The sequence below is a fragment of the Myodes glareolus genome, chromosome X (genome assembly GCF_982192425.1).
Source record: "Myodes glareolus chromosome X, mMyoGla1.1, whole genome shotgun sequence".
NCBI classification, from domain to species: domain Eukaryota; kingdom Metazoa; phylum Chordata; class Mammalia; order Rodentia; family Cricetidae; genus Myodes; species Myodes glareolus.
In genome coordinates this window covers 116,665,911-116,685,507 of record NC_142053.1, presented here as the reverse complement: position 1 = coordinate 116,685,507, position 19,597 = coordinate 116,665,911, and the positions used below count along the sequence as shown (strand labels likewise).

General features: G+C 39.7%; 1 protein-coding gene across 5 annotated transcripts in view; it reads right to left on the bottom strand.

The window, feature by feature from the left end:
- Window positions 1-305: 305 nt before the first annotated feature.
- Cdkl5 (cyclin dependent kinase like 5) overlaps window positions 306-19,597 on the bottom strand; it is a 185,376-nt gene continuing 166,084 nt past the window's right edge. For 4 of the 5 annotated variants that reach the window (XM_085684852.2, XM_085684849.2, XM_085684850.2 and 1 more), the window contains 5 exons: window positions 15,490-15,613; window positions 8,917-9,016; window positions 4,898-5,020; window positions 3,553-3,672; window positions 306-703 (listed from right to left, as the gene is read on the bottom strand). In XM_085684852.2, the coding sequence (XP_085540978.1) occupies window positions 317-703; window positions 3,553-3,672; window positions 4,898-5,020; window positions 8,917-9,016; window positions 15,490-15,613 (854 nt within the window). In that variant the 3' untranslated portion in view covers window positions 306-316. The remainder of the gene's footprint in view (window positions 704-3,552; window positions 3,673-4,897; window positions 5,021-8,916; window positions 9,017-15,489; window positions 15,614-19,597) is intronic. The other variant, XM_048440681.3, reaches the window with a different exon arrangement.

The window sequence follows — 19,597 nt, the reverse complement described above, 5'->3', positions numbered from 1 at the left end:
ATTGCACTAAAGCTGGAATGTAACGGGGAGACACTGGCAAGAATTTCTTCTTCCTCAATGGCACACTCTATCCATTCTCACACAAGACCTGTGGGGAGTGGTGATCCCTAAGGAATTCCTGTGGCTCTAAGATCCCTGACTAGCATTTGTGCCTGTGAGGAGCCAGATGGCCCCCCTCAGACACAATATTGCACACACCTTCATAAAGCTGAAAATACTGGCTTACTACCCTGGCCCAGCCTGTTTCCCAGCCCACCCTGAACCCTCCCCTCCCAACTGACTTGTCTCCCCCCCCACCCCCCCATCCCAGCATAAATTACAAGGCTGTCTCTTTTAAATCATTCAAATTTGGCATTCGTGAGCGATTTGTTCTGTTATAAGGGTGCCCGTTTGGCCCACTCTTGGCACCCAGCTGTTCAGAATAGGAAGGTCCCTCTGTGGCACTCCTGGTCACAGAGGACACGTGCCATCCAGGATCCATCTGACCTGGCAGCTGAAGGGCTGGCCTGCCCTTTGGTGTAGGCTCCTGCCGGATGTTGCTGCTCCCACCAGAGGCCTGGCTCAGGGGGTGAATCCGAATTTCTGAGAAGGAATTTTTGGTTTGTTGAGCTGTTAAGGGCTGGAAACGAGGATCTGAAGAAGCCGGGTGATTGGTCGATGACGAGAGATGCAACAGCTTGCGAAGGGATTTGAGTGGTTGGCTCTGAAAGAAAGATTAAGGTGTGCACAAGATTTAATTTGGAGTAGACAAGGGAGCTGGGAGGACACGGAGTTCAGGTGCAAGATAACTAAACAGCAAGGAAGGGAGAAGATATGGCTGGAGGGGTGAGTTCAGCTTTATCTGGTCTCTGGGTTTCCTGAAACAAAATTTTAGTCACTGCCTTTTAAACGAAGGCCTAGAAATCTAGAGAAAATAACGAGAGCTACTCAAAGGTAGCACCTGAATGTTGGGGCTCCTTTGATCTGACTACATCCTGTCTTTACCTAGATAGAAGAAGTAACAAGAGATATAGGCATGCCTCTCTCCTTTTTCAGAAGACTTCCCAAACAAGTCTTCCATTTGTATCTCACCAGTTTTAGGATTAATCTTAATTGTCAACTAAATGGATTTAGAATCCCTGTGGAAATCCACCTCTGGGTGTGTTTGTGAGGCTGTTTCCAAAGAGATTGAATTGAAGTGGGAAGGTCCACCCTGAATGTGGGTAGCACTATCCCACCGACTGGTGTCCTTGAGTGAATAAAAGGAGAAAGAATACACTGGTATTGAGGACTTTTTCCTGACTGTGGATATAATGTGACCTGCTGCCGTGCCTTCCCCACTGTGATGGACTGTACCTTCAACCTGGGAAGATATTTTGTCACAGCAATGGGAAAAGTAATTACTACAACTCAATAGAACTTGGGCATGTAACCATATTTAGCTGCAAGAGAAGCTGGGAAAATGTAGTGTTTTAGGTAGCAATGAAGCAAGGTAAAAACTGTATAGCACTTATTTGTTTAATGTTACCTCTCTTTTGATACTAAATCTTCATGTTCTATGCCGTACTTTTACTTTTTCATTTACATGTCTTTGAGGTGGGAATGGGTACAGTTTGGGCACTAAAATTACAAAGCATTTATCTCAGCTGCTCACAGAAGGACTGCTTAATGAACTTCCTGCCTGCAGAAGGGCTGCTGGCCAGAGGCTCCACAGGGTACAGCGCTGTGGAGGGAGACTGGTGTGAAAGCAGAAGGCCAGGTCTTGGACTCCAACTCTTGATTCTCTCTGCTCCTTGCCTTTATGTAGCCCAGGCTGGCCTGGATCTCTGTACATTGTTGGGAAATGTTATTTTAAGCTGTGTTACTTTTGTTTATGTTGTATTTGTTTAACTCTGTGAAGTTACTGTGCCTGTCTAAAACACCTGATGGCTGAATAAAGAGCTGAACGGCCAATAGTGAGGCAGGAGAGAGAAACAGGTGGGGCTGGCAGGCGGAGAGGATAAATATGAGGAGAGATCTGGAGAAAAGAGATCAGGGAACGAGAGAGAAGGAGGAGCACTTCAGGGGTCAGTCGGTCACCGAGCCACCCAGCTACACAGCCAGACAAGGAGTAAGAGGGAAGGAAAAGGTAGACAGGAACAGAGAAAGATCAAAGCTCTGAAGCCAAAGCTAGGCGGGATAATATAAGTTAAAGAAAAGCTGGCAAGAAACAAGGCAAGCTAAGGCCAGGCATTCATAAAGTAGAATAAGCCTCTGTGTGTGGTTGATTTGGGAGCTGGGTGGTGGGTCCTCTAAAAAGCCAAAAGAGTAAAACATCATACTACAGTACATAGACAGGATACTCTCAAACTGTTCACACTCCTGTTTCCATCTCCCAAGTGATGAGACTACTGGGTGGCACCAATCTGACTACTTTTTCTTTTTCATTAAAATGATGAAACGAGTCTTTCCTAGTGAATTTTATAAAATTAGCAAGCAATCATAATAATTCAGAATCAGCTGGAGATGTGAAGTTACCAGAAAAGGGCTCCTTAGCATCACGCCCTCAGATCTTTGTGTTCCTAGTTTGAATAATCAAAAAAATTAGGATATTTGATTCTCTATGCTCCCTTACCTCCCAGAATAAATTATGCTCTAGGTACAGAATATATATGGTCAGGCAAAGAGAATGGCAGTTTTGGAGAACTCTTGTTTATAGCTCTCCAAGTAACAGATTATAGTGAAACAAGTCAGTTCTATAATCTTGTAGGTAAGACATAAAGCCAGGAGGTTTTGTTAGTTCCAGGACTGTTTGGGTGACACAGCAAAATGCAGGCCAAATTGCATTTAACTGATAAAATGTTTTCTTAAGAACAAAAGAATAAAACACAAAGCCTATAAAAAGAGCCATTGCTTCTAAATCCCAAACAATTTGGTTAACTAAACATGCTAGACCTGGTCACTATGTCTATTATAGTGAATTGAAGAGATCCAATACTGAAACATTTCCAATTAGCGTAACTGTTTAAAACAGATGGTACCTGCCCCCCCCCCCAAAAAAATTCAAGTTCTCCATTATGGCAAGGAACTATAAGCCCACGTTACTGTATAATATGTAATTCCTAATATAAGTATTTGACTCTTTATAAAAACCAGTTTGGATTTCAGAAGTTAAAATGTTCTTTTAAGAAAGCTTCTATGGCCTGGTTTTCATGGCCCAATTTACATGCTAGCATCTTTAAGGTAACCTTAATCCTCTCACGACCTCAGTTTATCTTCAATATTTCGGGGCATCCCGTACTTTTTACTAAGATCTTTATGAATCTTTATCTCCTGAGATGTGGCCTATTTGTGGGCAAGAACTATTTCTTCTTTAACTCTCCACATTGCCCCACCGCCTTCCATGCTAGATGAAAGACAGTGGGGGCTAGATCTGTTCCAATAGGGAAAGAATCACGGACAGGATTCATCCTGACTTCCAAAAACCATTAAGGCTACTCGTTAGGGTCTATTTTGGGGAGGCTCAAAATTTTTCTTCATTGCTCTTCCATCCCAGGACACACTGTAGCCTGAATATTGGTGAGCCTGACTCACCGGGGTCTGTAGATCTGCGAGCTTCTCTGGCCGCCACTCCTTTGGTCTGCTGCTTGCAGTGCTAGAAGAATGAATGGCTTTCTGCAGGGTCAGAAGATCGGGACCATCAGTGTTGGGTACCTAGAGGGAAAGATGGAGAAAGATTCAACAAGCATCCCAATAACCCTGATTAAGATATACAACCACACCCAAGAGGTGGCCCAAACTGAAAAGTAAATTAAACTAAACCAAAATTCAAAAGAGGGCGAAAAAACCAAAAGGACCCAGTAAGTAAACCAAAACTCTCCAAATGTTCATGATGCAAGTGGTGCTAGTTAAATCCTGCTGCCTTCTTAATAATTTTCCCTGCATGAGGAAAAATTGGCAGATGTCATGCAGCCTGGTTAAAACCTTAACCCTTAAAGCATTCCCATGCTGTTAGTTTCAGGAGCTGGAAGAAAGAGCAGTTAAAGTGGACTGGACCCGGAACTGCTGTTGTATCCTCAACCCATATGACAGTTAGGTTATGAACCAGTTCAATAAAAAAATTTCATGCTGGGAATATGATGCAAACTCTGTATTTGATGTTGCCAAAGAAGTCGAGGGGGGCTTTCAAGGAGAGAGAAGTGGGGAGGTATGGTTTGAATCATAGTCCCAAACTGCCCAGTAAATCTGGGTCTGGCATTACACACTTAGGAACTGCTAGAAATTTATGCCACAAATTTCAAATGAATGCAATTGTTCTATTCAATGACTTTGATGGACGAAGGAGAGCTGTGCCAAATGCCAAGCAAAAGCCATGGCTTTACACCTAGTGACCAGCAAAAGCTGGAGGCAGGTAAGGAAAGAGCAAGCTATCAACTAGTACAAGCTGCTTTTTTCCCGGAGCCTGATGGCTCAATCAATTTGGTCAGTTCAAACTTGGTTTCAAAGAGACAAACTACCAACCAAATGGTAACAAAGTCCATGTGGTGAGTCATGGGCAAAGACATTTGTTGACTGTAAATGTTAATCAGATTCTGTACAGGAATTAAAGGACTTCATGAATGCTGTCTGCCAACAGTTGGCTAATCAGTCCATCCAAACCAGCCTTACTAGTTTGTTTAGTAGGCTTAATGCTTAAACATCTTTAACTGATGCAGAAAACCCAGACTAGATATATATATATATATAATATATAATATATATTATATATAAAATATATGTATTATATACATCCATATATCCCAGTGAATTTATGGAACTGGCTCAGGCACTTAACTAGCACAAAGAGAATATGACCCCATGAAAAGAAGACATGCTGTTGTCATCAGTAAAACAAGTTTACTGGAGGAGTTTCAGGGCTACGATACGTAAAAACGGGTACCATGGGTGGAGTGACTACAGGAAGCTTTTTCAAAGAAGAACTATGCTTTAAATGATTCTTTGAATTAAAAAGAGGAAAGAGGGATTTCTTGATGCTTGGATTCTCCCCGTTGGTGGAGTCTGTCTGTAATATAAGATACAAATGAGCTAATTGCAAAAAGAAAAAAAATAAGTAAAATAAATAGGTGCTTTAATTGAAACTACTAGGCCTTGGTAGTCCTCAAATGATTAAATAGTAACGCCCATGGAAAGACTGTCTGAGCTAGGCTAGGCATCTAGAGAGATCATCTGTTACTTTTCAACTGGAAACAATAACGTAAGTTTAGGCAAGTACAAAATATTTCAGAGTCTATACTATGATTATGAACAATAGCCCAGGAATGCCTAGAGACCTTTAGGCATCTGCTTACATTCTGTTTACTTAAAAATGTATTTATTATCAAAAATTATTATGAAGAATTGTGTGTAATGAACTACTGATGAACTTCAGTCATTTCCTAATTGTTAGGACTTCAGTAACTAAAAGATTCTACCATATGGCTTGCTTATTACAAAAGAATATATATTTTAAGTCACTTTAAATTTCTTAGTCAATTATCTTGAGCTAGTAAATATCATTTGGAAGAGGATTACCACTGTGTGGGATACTAAGGTTAATTAAGTAGCCCTATTTCTACACTGTTAGAAATATATACCTCATTTAAAACATCTGGCACAATTCTGAATTCTGGTTTTCAAAAAAAGTAACAACAGTTTACTCTTCAGGGCTGGTAAGGAGGATTAGTGGGGCACTTCGCAACCTGAGTTTGACTCCCAGAGCCCACAAAAAGGTCAAAGGAGAGAACCAACTCTATAAAATTGTCTTCTGACCTGTGGGCCTTCTGACTGTGGGTCCTTTGCACCTTTCTCCCCCATATCATGCGCGCACACAAGATTCCTTTAAAAGTTCAATCTTTAAATTGAAGTATCATTTCAAGTTGAGATACTAAAGAAGATACAAATTACCAAGTTGGCCAATTCACCATATGCTCTGACGGTTTATGTAACTCCCTGGATATACAACCGAAGCCAGATTCCCCAAGGCAGTTTCCAGACTTGCTTGAGTCAAAGGAGGCACCTTTACAACACAGAATTATTTTTGGCTCCTCTTTTCTCTCTTTTTGCTGCCTTAATGGTCAGAGAACAAAAATATATAGAGATGCAGTAGGATTGTCTTTTCATTGGTGTGTGTATGAAGGCATTTGTGTAAATATCTGAGTTTTCCGGCTTTAATAACAGAAAGCCTGTCTAGGAGTTAACTTGGACTGTCAAGAAGGCCAGCAAGGAGCTCTCAGAAGCCTTTCACAGGGGAACCCAGTTTTGGTCCTTACAACTCACTGTGTGACTTTGGACAGGTCACCACTTGCCTGGCTCAGCGCCTATACTAGTAAACTAGATTTAGGTTACATCTAAATTTAGAATGAACATAGGATACCATGTTCGTCAGGCATCAGATTTCAGTTTCTTAGAATCTTATGTAAAAGTTTCAATGCCTTCAAATATTTTGGTTTGCTCTACTTACTTTTCTTTTTACTAAACTTTAGAAAGTAAAAACAAGTTCCCTTTAGTTACATTTGGATGTTCATTCAAAGGAAGCAGAGAGAATTTAATGCCAGGCCTCGGTTCCTGAGGTCTGGCACTCTGTGTGTACTGCTCTTTGAAAATCTGACTCTAGAATCCAAAGCCCTTAATTAAAATGGAGAAATAGAAAAATCTTTTGGTTTGGAAAATTTAAGGCATTATGATCTGTGGAAAGCTATTCCGCAGTTAGTACAAATATTTAATAAAAAGTTTAAGTGGAGAGGATGCAAGAGAATACTAATTTTTCTATTATTCTAACTTATCTATTTAAACATTTAAAATTTGAACCAAATATTGAATAATCAAGTTAGGCAAGATGTATGTACTATGCTTAGCCACAGTCAGGCAAGGGATTTAGGTTTAATATTGGTCTAAGGCAGACAAGCATTAAAATCTAAATTTATATACAAGACGGCCTCAATTCTTCTCTCATTATTTTCTACAACTTAATCACATCACAGGACTGTAGGCATATAGTTGAAAAAACCCACAAAATTTATAACAGTGGCCAGGAAGAAGTGTCTTAGGGTGATACTTAGGATAGATAATACGTTCTATAGACAATGGACAGAGTTTAAAGTTTTGGCACTTAAAACATTTTAAGCATCCTGAAGCAAAGTCAAGTCTATTTATTCATTTCTTAATCCAGTTTCAGCAACAAATGTAGTTGAGTGACATTTTAATTTGACATTTCAATCTAGGCAAGTTTCAGTAAGAGATATAGGTACCCTTTTCCACCCCCATGAACATTTTAGAAATACCATGTAACCATTAAAACAAAGAGGTAACACACACACACACACATACACACACACACACACACACACACACACGAGTTAAAAGCCAGAATACAAAATTGCACTAGGATGGGTACTATTATTTAAGACAAATCATAAACATATGAATGAATACACACACACACACACACACACACACACACCCCTTTCCTCTAAAATTGTATGCACAGGCTAAAAAACTATAGGAAAATACTAAAATCCTCATATTATTTATGGTAGATTTGGGCAAGATTAAGAATGATTTTTCTTTTTTCACATTTTTTTCATAATGGAATCTTTTGTTGCTGTTGATGGTGGCGGTTTGAGACACAGTTTTACTATGCAGCTCTGGCTACCCTGACCCTCACTATGTAGACCAGGCTGGTCACAAACTCTCAAGAGATCTGCCTGCTTATGCCTCCTGAGTGATAGGATTAAAGGCTTGCAATACCATGCCCCAAGCCTGCTCCTGGCTTGAAGTCATTTATTTTGAATAAAATACTGACATTTAATAAGCAAGTGAAAGAAAGCTTTACAAAGGTCTAGATTTTAAGGGCCCCTAAAAATATTTAGGATGGACAGATGGCCCGGCTTTTAAGAGGACTTGGCTGCTCTTCCAGAGGACCTAGGTTTGAGTCCTAGAACCCATTTGGCAGCTCAGAAAGGTCTCAAACAAAAAAGCCACTTTTAACATCTTTCAAACATCTCTGAGACAATATCCTTACTATGAGTTACATACTTTCCTACTATTAAGTAAAGAAGACATCTGTAGTTATCACTAAGCTATCACTTCTAATTTTCATGATGGGACTCAGAAGCATTTAGTTTACTCATAGGCAAAAGTCAATGAAGCCTATGTGAACAGGCCATTCTGATTAGGCAATTTTCTTCTTTAACAGAATGAGAGTAAATCTTGTGTGAAGTAAAGCTAAGACCCAAATCCAAATCATTGAACATGGCTAACTCAATGTCACTCAGTTGTGAGGGTACCATAAAATGAAGAGAGGCAGGCTTCTTTTGAGTGAACCGCTCCAACTGTTCTTCTGGAGGCTTGTTCTTCCTCCTCCACTTTCTCTTGTCACTAGCCAGCTTAGAAATTTCACCCATGTGCTCCCAAACACTGATGAGTACAGGTCAGTACAGCTGGCCCGTTGTTCAGACGCTCCTCAGGATCTCAGGTGCAGCCTGTCTCCCAGGGCCCTCAGAAGCGAAACACCTTTTCTTACTAAAGCAAGTCCTGAAATTGCATCTCTATGACCAGATAGCCCAGAAGCTAGGGAAGGATAAGGGATGATGGCTATTTGTGAATTTCACAATTTAAATGTAAACCAAAATCATTTCCTATGTTTTTACAAATCTTTATGCTCCCAGAGAAAAACAAATCCCATGTCTCCATAATTTGGGGAGCATTTTCTCATCCCAATTAAGTTTTTTCTACTCCTGGAGATTCTGCTGAATCTAGAAAAGGCTTTAGGAGAGGACAGTAGTGTAGGACTTCCGAAAGAGGTATCTATAACATAGTCAATTCAGAAATGAAGTCTGATTGCTCCATGGAGAGGGTACAATGTCTCCACAGAAAAATACAGAAATCGATGTCATATATGGAAAATAGTCATGTACTTACTGTTTGAGATTTCTTCTTTTTCTTTTTCATTGACCTGAAAAAACCTTGCTTCTCCTTTTCTTTGAGTTGGTCAGAATGACTAATATTTTCGGGGCTTTTCCTAAATGAGAAGACATTTTTATCATATAGATCTCTAAATCACATTCTCTTGCCAATGTGTGACAAACATAATAACGGCTGAAAATGTGTGATACCAGATTCAATCAGCCATGAAAAATGGAGCCCACAGGTAAAGGTCCTTTAAAATGCACAGGAGGAACCGAATCTAATCAGCATGGGGAATGGCTGTTCTTTGGCACAGGCTTGATCACACTAGCAATTTGAGCGCTATTACAAATGATCTGGAACTGCACCGTGGGACCATTTTCCTGCTGCTGGAAGTCTCTGAATTAGAGAGTCTGTAAAATGCATGGCTTAGAGGATGCCTTCTCTGTAACCCTCCAAGGGAAAGAACAGAAACATTTTCAATACCTTCAATTTTCTATTTACCTTTCAAAAACAAGCTCAACAAGTTTATTATTACTAGCTTGCCAAGTTACTAAACATAAAAAAATCAATGCTGCTATAGAAACATTATAAACAGAAGTAAAATTTGCCCTGAACTGGAAAATTCCTATTTATTTATTAAACCTTTAATCTATTACACCTAAATAAAAAAAAAGTACTTAAGGAAAAAAATGTAGGCACAATGAATGCTCTAACACAGTATATCAGAGGGGAAGGGAGCCCTTCTACTTGAAAATGCTGATGTTAAGATTGATACCACAAATAACACCTAGGTATTCTAATAAAAATAGGAGATACTCAAAATAGGAAAGAAGGCAGGTGTAGTGGCATATTGCCTGTAACCCCAGCACTCAGGAGGCTGACACAGAGAGAGTGAGCTGCAGGCCAGTCAGGCTATCTGCCAAGACTGACCCTGAAACAAAAACCCACTTTACAAAAAAAAAATCCTAAAAGGGGAGAAAAAAGAAAAAGGAGGAAAAAAGAGGGGCAGTGGCTTGGGGGTGGGTGTATGGCAGAGAACATCCTGGTTTTTGGCTTATGCTCTTTAAAAAGCAACTCAACTGGTATTATTCTTTTTTAAAAAGCTCACATATTTACATATTTCCCTAAAAGAGTGGCAGAATTGTTAAAAGTGACAGTTAATTTATATTCATGGTTTCAGAACACCTAACAGTGATGAAGTGATTATAATATCTAAGAAAATATGAGCAAGGCAGCATCCAGCTTATTTTATTAAAATATGTAAGCCAGAAAACTTATAAATTAACCATTACTGGTTGCATGGTGGAAAACACAATGAAGCTATTAAAAATAAATCACATCTTCAAAGAATATTCACTGACATGAAAGAATATTTAAACTACAACATTAAGCAAAAATATAATGATTTCAAGTTTTCTACATCAGATAAGTCCAACTACATTACAATATAGGTTATACACATGCACTTTCAATATTATTTAATTTTTAAAGACTTATTTATTTTATGGGCTTGAGTGTCTATTCGGTGTGTATGTATGCATGTTATTTCTGTGCCTGGAGCCCATGGAGGCGAGAAGAGGGTATAAGGTTCCTTGGAACTGGGGTTAAGGATGGTTGTGAGACACCATTTGAACTAAACCTGGGTCCTTTACAGGAACAATGAGAGCTCTTAACTCCTGAGCCATCCCTCCAATCCCTAAATGGACATTTTAAAATGCAGGGAGAAATTACAATAGCAATCTTGGCTGGAGCTGTGCATGGAAGAGCACGTGCACTACATTCACATGGCCCTGGGTTCCACTGCAAGCACTGGGGGACAAAAATAGGCTTGGCCTAATGATATACACTTGTATTCCTAATTATGACGAAGGTGGGAGGATTACTTTAGCACATGCGCTTGAGAACAGAGGGTAACAAAGCGAGATTCCCCCTTCTCAAAAAAGTCCCTCCAAAGCTCTATCTATGGAATAAAATCATTGATAGTCTTTTTAATTTCTGAGAACAAATACATACTATAGGTCATCAACAAAGTGTTATACAGCACAGACTATTTTAGGGTTGGGAATATAGCTCAATTGGTGCTGACACTGCCCAGTTGGTGGAATGTGCACCTAGCATGCACAAAGCCCTGGGTTTGACCCCAGAACCACAAAAACCAGACATGATAGCACACACCAGGAGTCCAGGCACCCAGCAGCACCCCAGGTGTTCTTGAAATCCATTAGAACTTGTAACTGTAAGCATCACTTAGTAAGTTCCAAGTTCTGAAGCACAAGTTCTGTGATTTAATCCAGTAAGACTCTAACTACTTTAGGAATGCAGAACAGGGCATTTATCATTTTGAAAGGCACAAGGTTTAGATGTGATTGCATGGATGTGGATGGGATAGTGGAAAGTTACAGGTTCTATAGATGCAGTTGCTGGATGGCTGGGGAAAATACTCTCTTCATGAATGCAATCTCAGGAGGGCAAACTGGCATTAGAGCAGAATTTTAGTGCTAACAGGAAAGAAGGCTGGAGATGCCACTCTTAGGAGGAAGCAGAATTCTGCCTGGGGAGACAAAAGTCTAGCCAGGAGGAAGCAGAGAATAATATGCAAGTGAGAGGCTGGAGAAGGTGAGGGTAAGAAGAGGAAGGGGGCAGGAAAACAGTTCAGAATTTGCACTTTGGCACTGAGAGTTGGTTCTGGGAAACAGAAGATGGATCAAAGACCTTCCCCAGGGTCTTAAAGGCACTGGATAAACTACGGTCTGGGTGGGGCGGGAGGAATGATGAGCTAATCATTTTCAAGCAGAAGCAGAGCAGGTGGTGGGGCTAAAATCTAGGCAGGGAAAGCTCCTAGGGGGTCAAAAGAAAAAGAGAAATAAATTACCCAAGACAAAAGCTAGGATTGAGCCAGGCAGTGGTGGCACACGCCTTTAATCCCAGCACTCGGGAGGTAGAGGCAAATCTCTGTGAGTTCGAGGCCAGCAGCACGCAGCATGGTCTACAAGAACTAGTTCCAGGACAGGCTCCACAGCTACAGAGAAACCTGTCCCAAACCCCCCCCCCCCCCCCAAAAAAAAAAACAAAAAAGACTAGGATTGGAGCCTGAGTATGTTTGCATCACAACAGACAGAAGAAACTGAGTCTAAAGGGGAGACACAAAGAAAGAACAATGCAGAACTACACAGAAACATACACAGAAAACGCAAAGAGAAAAGCCTGAGAGAGGAAGAGCAAGGATGAGAGAGCAGCTATGGAAAACAGGCACTTGGGAAGCTGTGTGGTGCACAAAGGAAGGAGCCTTGGACAAGCAGCACTGAGTCAACTAGTCAAGAGTATGGTAACTATTTCCCTATCTGGATTTGTTGCCTCTATAATTTCACCCAGTACAGTGGGCAGCTTTGGGGGGGGGGGTCACATGAATTTCAGAGAAGGAAGCTTTGAGAAGAATTATAGATTCAGTGACTGAGCTCATCCCTTGGGTAGCAGCTCTGATCAAAATAGTATGGCTATGGGGTTGAGGAAGGACACACACCAAAGGATGACCAGGCAGGGGCTTACACAAAACTGTGACTCCTATGTCATAGAGCCCAAGAACTATTCCCATTAAGGGAGGCAAGTTGAATGAGAGCTGTTCAAAGAATCATTGTAATCAAGGAATGAAGGAACTGAAACCAAAACTGACTTAACGTTATCACCATTTACTGAGCACTGTACTAGGTAATAGAGACAGAAATCAATCAAGGGGCTGACCTCCCACTCAAACTGCAGAGTGGAGGGGATGAGACGGTAGGGTCTTCGGACTTTAGTATAATCCCTCTGGAGCAGCATGGAGAGTGAGTGGAAGTGGGGAGGCATTGCTCTTGTGTGACACACTAAAGTCAGTGAAAGAGTCTATGAGAAAAAATTGTAAGACAGACTGACAAGCTATAAAGGACACGAGATAGCCATAACCCTGTAAAAACAAAGCCTGCCATTATTCAAGTGAGTTTCACAGTTCTTCACTAGTTGGATTTTGAATGAACTTAGTTAAAGTATCAATTTTTAGCCCAATTGTGATGGCAGCTTTTCTAACCTGTTCATATACTTTGTCTTTTATTTTATTATTTATTTATAGCAAAGTAAATGATATTCAATTTATACACATGTACTCTAAATGGATACCTAAGATGTACAGGATTCTGCAGGTCTGTGAAATGATAGAACACACCCACTTTTGCCCCGTAGCTATTGCTTGTGATCCCTCTCCCTTCTGCACACTGTGTTATTAGCTAGAACCACATCTCATCCTAACGACCTCGGCACTAACGGTTAAAACTGGGCAGAGAGAGGAATAAATAGCTTCCAAGTGAGGACTGAAGTGGCATCCTATTAGTAAAGATGATGTATCTGGCTGTGTTAAGTCTATTTTTCTTGTTCTGAGATATTTTGGCTTATCTCCCATTTCTTAAGTGGGTTCAAGACAACCGAGATGACCAGAATAACAGCTCTGGGTGTTAAGCTACAATATCTATTTATTGCTTTTAAGTATGACATAGTACCTTGATCTTTCTATTGCAGACCATATGTACACTGTACAAATATTCTCTTCCCAGAAGAAATTTAAAGTGGTACTATCATGGAAACAGACTGGCCTGAGGATATGTGATAATTTAAGAACAGAATTTTACCATGTTTCTCTAATAAGACTTTCATATTTGTGTTATCAACTGCATAGTTCTCTAAGATATAAAGAATATGGCAAACCAAAGAGATGTTGGTTAAGAAAACAATTAAGATGAGTCAAGGTTAATTAAAGATTTGATCATGGTAGATGTGATGTGTGAAGGAAACGAGCCATAGAAACATTATCAGGAGGAGTAGAGAGCCACTTCATAGCTGGGAGTTCTGGAACTTTCTTGAACTATAGAATAGTAATATTAGAGTAAGGATGACTTGATGACATCTTAGCTAAAGATGAGCATCCAAAATGTACTTCTGATTATTTTCAAAAACAATTTCATGTATATATATACATACATACATATATATCTATACATATATGTATACACACACATATATGTGTGTGTGGTGTAGGAAGTCCTTCTGTTTATGTGTTGCTTTCATTGGTTGAATAAAAAGACTGCCTTGGCCTAGTTGATAGGACAGGACTTAGGTAAGCGGAGTAGACAGAACTGAATATTGAGAAGGGCAGAGTGGCAGACGTAATGGTTCTCCTGCCTGAGATGGACGCTGGTTAGAATCTTGCTGGTAAGCCACAGTCACGTGGTGATACCCATTAATGGAGATGGGTTAAACTAATATGTAAGAGTTAGCCAATAAGAAGTTAGAGCTAATGGGTCAGGCAGTGTTTCAGTGAATACAGTTTCTAAGTATTTATTTCAGGTGAAAGCTAGTTGGGCAGCCAGGACAAACAAAGGGACCCCTCCTCGTGCAACATATATGCACACACACAATCACAGCTAAAGTTCTATTTAGACATGGTTATCATACACTAGGCCCTGCATTTGAGTCCCCACAACCAAACCAAATTAAACCCCTAAAACACACACACAGAACCAAAAAACACCGCATTGCTAACAAGGCCTATCCTACTTTTGGATTACTTTTTTTTTTGGAGAGGGAGGGCATTGAGATAGAATCTCACTACATAGCTCAGGCTAGCTTTAAACTGTCAATCTTCCCAGGCTGAGAAGGCCAACACCACCATGCGGTCAGTCCATACTTTCATTTAATTTTTATCTGACTAGACTAATTTTTAAAGGACTATCTAGTCTCTAACTGATACCATTTTAGATTGTTACCACTTCACTTCATTATGCAACAACCATGGAAAACCAGCTCCCTCTGTTCATCTGCATTCTGACACTTTAGATACCATTCTCATGGCTTGTCCAAGTCACACCTGAAAATGGTCAACACTGAAAACTAACAAAAGCTATACCTGTTTGTTTATGTTTTCTACACACTAGGGAGTAAAACCCACTCACAAAGAGGCATGGACGTTTATGAGCAAAGTTAGAAGTCAAACAGCCAACAAACCATGGAAAGATTAAATGACATTAAGTCTAATAACCATAGCTACTAACATAACGATCCCTTACAGTGTCAGGCACTGTTTTAGGTGCCTTTTTTATACACTTAAATTTTTATATCACTTAATTATCATCATAATTCTATGCAGGAAGTGATAGTGTCCGATGTCCCTGATCCAGGTTACAGCTGTTTAGCACCAGGTAAGTTCTGTAACATTCAAGCTTCAGTGTGTATGCAGTGGGAACAGCCCCTACCTCAGAAAGGGCAACTATGACAACTGAGAGCTAACTAGGCAAAGTGACAGTACCAAGTTCACTGTCAGTAAAAGAATGAGTATGATCACAGACCTATCTGACAACTAGAGCTTTCCTTTTACATGCTATTTAATAGAAATTGTGAACTTGAAAAAAAAATACAACCCTCCCAACAGATCGTGTTTTCCTTATTCTTAAGAAAGAAAGGCCTCGTGGGAAGAAGAACATTAAAAAGTTTATCCTGCATGTCTTTGAATTCCCAAATCTACAATTAGTAAAAAGAAGAGTAAGAACAAACCAAAACACTCACCATGGATCAAATCCTGGTTGTCTTTTTGAATGATTGGTACCAGAACTGCTGTCAGATGGCAAAGAAGAAACTCGGGTGGACACATTATTTTCATGGAAAGAATTGTCTGGTCGTGGAGATGGCACTGAAGGAAGAAGAAAGAGTTACTGAAGTGCTTTTCTGCTCGCAGTGCTTCTAATGCTATTCCACTGCATTTTCTTTCACACAAACAAAATCAAAGTCCTCAACTGCCTTTCCAGAACTTATTTCCTGAGGGTGGCAGTGGTCCAGACACGTTTCCCTCCTCAACTCCTTACATGGTAACCTGCAGGGTTCAGTTACAAAGATTTCCAAACAGAAACCTGGGCTGTCAGCTGATGCACTGCAGAGAATTTGAGGACATTTTTTAGAAAATGGGACATCCTTTAAAGTATGATTATTGTAGCCACCCCACCCCCACTCCATGGTTTTTGACATTCTTTGAAGTTGAATCTTTCTTATAACAGTTCCAACTATGCAAAATCTATTCTTTTTCTATTTTTTGAGATAGAGTTTGTTTGTCTAGCCTTGGAACCCTCTTTGTAGACCAGACTGGCCTCAAACTCACTGAGATCCACCTGTCTCTGCCTCCCTAGTGCTGGGATTAAAGAAATGCATGTGCCACCACCACCCAGCCTGCAAAATCTATTCTTAACCCAATATCATCCTTAACAATATTTGTACTGAGACACACAAATTACAGTTTAAGCCATGACAATGCAATAGTGTGCTGCTTAGATCTTTAATTATAAGGAAAATTGGCCATTTGCATAAAACTACTAATTTTCTATACATTCTCATGTAAAAATGAACAGAAATATAAACTATAATACATTGAGTAGTTTTGCTTTGGGGAGAGCAGTAACCATGTTTTTGTCAATTTCTAAAGTTGGCTGTTCTGTAAATTTCACCACAAAATTAATATATGCACAGTGTATATCAAGACCAGTGACACCAAGTAAGGAGTGCTGTATGTAATTACAGTACTCGAGGCTGAGGCAGGAGGACTGACATGAGTTCAAGGCCAGACTAGGTTACACTGAGTTCTAGGTCATCCTGACTGGGTTACAATATGGGATGTTGTCTCAAAACAACAACAATATATATGTGTATTTATATGGCGAATTACATACATGTATTATAGTTTTTTAGGTAAATAGTATGATTCCTTCTTGCTTTTTCAGACATTATAACTATTATTTTACTCACCTTCTTCTGTATTTATTTCAAGTCTCCCTCCTTAAAGAGGCCCCCTTTTACATTTCCCTGATCAAGATCACTTGTACCCTGCTATTCCCTTCTCTACTGCTCTCTAATCCCCTATCTTGACAATGATTCTATTTTAATTTCCTGGTTGCTGACCAGAGCGAGCACAGAGATCTGTGAGCTGGAGCTGACCTAAATGCCCCCTCCCTGATGACTAGCTTTCATGGTACCAGAAGGTGTCATCCAAGTTTCCAAAGGCGGGAAACACTAATGGCCCTATTGTAGTGGTTTGAATAAGAATGGCTTGTAGATTTGAATGCTTGGTCTCCAGGAAGTGGCACTATTAGAAGGTGAGGCCTTGGAGTTAGGTATGGCTTTGTTGGAGGAAGTATGTCACTGGGTAATGGACTTTGAAGGTTTTAGATGCTCAAACCAGGCCCATTTTTCTCTCTTCCTGCTGCCTACAGATCTGAATGTAGAACTCTCGGCTACTTCTCCAGCACCATGTCTGCCTGAATGCTACCATGTTTCCTACCATGATGACAACGGACTAAACCTCTGAACTGTAAACAAGTTCCAATTAAATGTTTTCCTTTATGAGAGTTGCTGTGGTCATGGTATCTTTTCACAGTAATAAAATCCTGCAACAGTTACCCAGCTATAATGCCTATGAACTACATCAACAACCAGCATGGCACAGTAACCCCAAGGATGCATAGTGGTATGGATACATTGCCAGTAACCACCAGCTCTCTAATTACACTGAAGAATGGTTCAACAAGAGGGAAACCATACCTGGCACTAAAATTTCTAGCTAACTACTCAGTGCTGGTGAAGTCATGGTTATTGGAGGTTATTTACTAAATCATTACAACCCCTAACAACAATCTATAAACATTTGTTTTTATACCCACAGATCAGTGCAGTTTTTACCCCTCATCAAAGAAACTTCTTTTTGCAATAGCTGGAGACCACTAAGAAAACCACAACCAAAAATCAAAATACAGAGTTGTGAAGTGTGGTCTTAATGGCTATATCTATAATATACTCCTGAACCCGATGCTTTGGAAATATTGTGGAAGAGAGAGTGAGATTTTAAAAGGCAGAGAATTAGGAAATTTGCTGTGATATTGTGGTTCGTAGGAACATATGAAGCTATACCCCTAAAGTCTCACCAGTGTGCCCAAACATAGGTTGAGCAATGACAACATCAAAGGACATAACAAAGTGGACAAGAAAAAGCCCAGGAGGCCTCAACCTTACACAAAGAACTATAGGCAACTGAGAAAAGCTAGGAACAAGAGAGGTGCCAAAAGGTCAGTTGTATGAAAACATACATACAAGTAACATTATACAGACTGAGCAGGTTTTATTTATGAATATATGTGTATATATACATACATATATGCATACAATAAAATTAGTGGAAAAAAGATCATAAATTTGAATGAGAACAAGGTGGAGCATATGGGAGGGATTGGAAGGAGGAAAGAGAAGGGAGAAATGTAATTATAATATCAAAAATTAAAATTAAAACAACAAAAAGTGACACCATTTCATTTGCCTCTGGATAAGAAAGAATGAATCTATTCTAGAAACATCTGTCTAGATAGATCTGGAAATATCTGTCATTTTTTAAACTACTATTTTTCTCTAGGACTTCCCAGTATCATTGAAATAACAGATGTTTCCAGGTGTTTCATTTAGTTGAAACTTTCCCTTCTATTTCTGAACTTCTACAAATTAAAATGTTCTATTTGCTAAATCTCCAAGTAGATTACAAGAGAAATAAAGGAGGAGGTATTTTCCCCATGTTAACCAATTCAATCCCTTTGTAATCAAAATAGTATTTTTCAGAAGTCAAAGACTAATTCATTGATTTAAAACTCTATTTCCATTTTATTTTAAAGTATTTCCTCTACTGGGCATGATAGCACACACCTATAATTCCAGCACTTGAAACAGAGAGAGAAGTCAGCTGGAGGCCAACCTGGTCTACATTGTTAGACCCTCCCCCACAAAGAAGGCTATTTTCTCTAATCATCTGTAGAAACAACAAAGTATGGGACACTTTATAAGAAAAAATTTACACTGAAGATATTCTTACTCATGTACAAGACAAAAATATTTAATTAACTTTAATCTGAATTAAAAGTTTAGCCTTATAAGATTATAAAATCGTCATGGAATCGGGCAGTCATTAAGAAGCATATTTGATGCCTTGTGCTTTTCCAAAGGTAGAGATGGGAGGGACCATAGTAGCCTAATCATTCAATATACATATCTTCCTGAGTAACACTTCTGTGTATTCATTCAGCTCAGATTCCTAATTTTAACAACCAAACAACTGTCTGTGTCCCCTGACTCTAATTTCTGAACTTCTCCAGCTGTTTATATAAAACAACAGAAGGAGCAGGAAGTCAGGGAATGTGGACTTAAAATTCAAGGCTGTGGTGAGTCTTGCAGGCTTTGAACGGCTGAGCCTCCTGTCCATTCCTCCCTCCACCAAGGCACCGGGATTCTCAAATATTTGGTACATTATCATCACACAGTTACACCCCAAAGGGGTTGCCTTTTTCTATTAACTGTCTCCTAAATTCCCAGCACCTCGAAAACATCTGTCTCAGCCATCTGTTCAACAACAAAGTATAGTTTTAAAGCTATGTAAATATTCTTGAATTTTGTTCTTTAAATCAATTGATAAATATTTATGAAGCTGTGTGAGGCAATCCATGCCTCCAGCTTTCCTTTCCTCCTCCCCTCCATCTGGGGACCAAACCCAGGGCTTCACACACACACTAGGCAAGCATTCCATCACTGATCTCCATCCTGAGAACCCAGAATATTTGAGAGGTTCAGAACCTTGCAGACAAACACAGAAAAC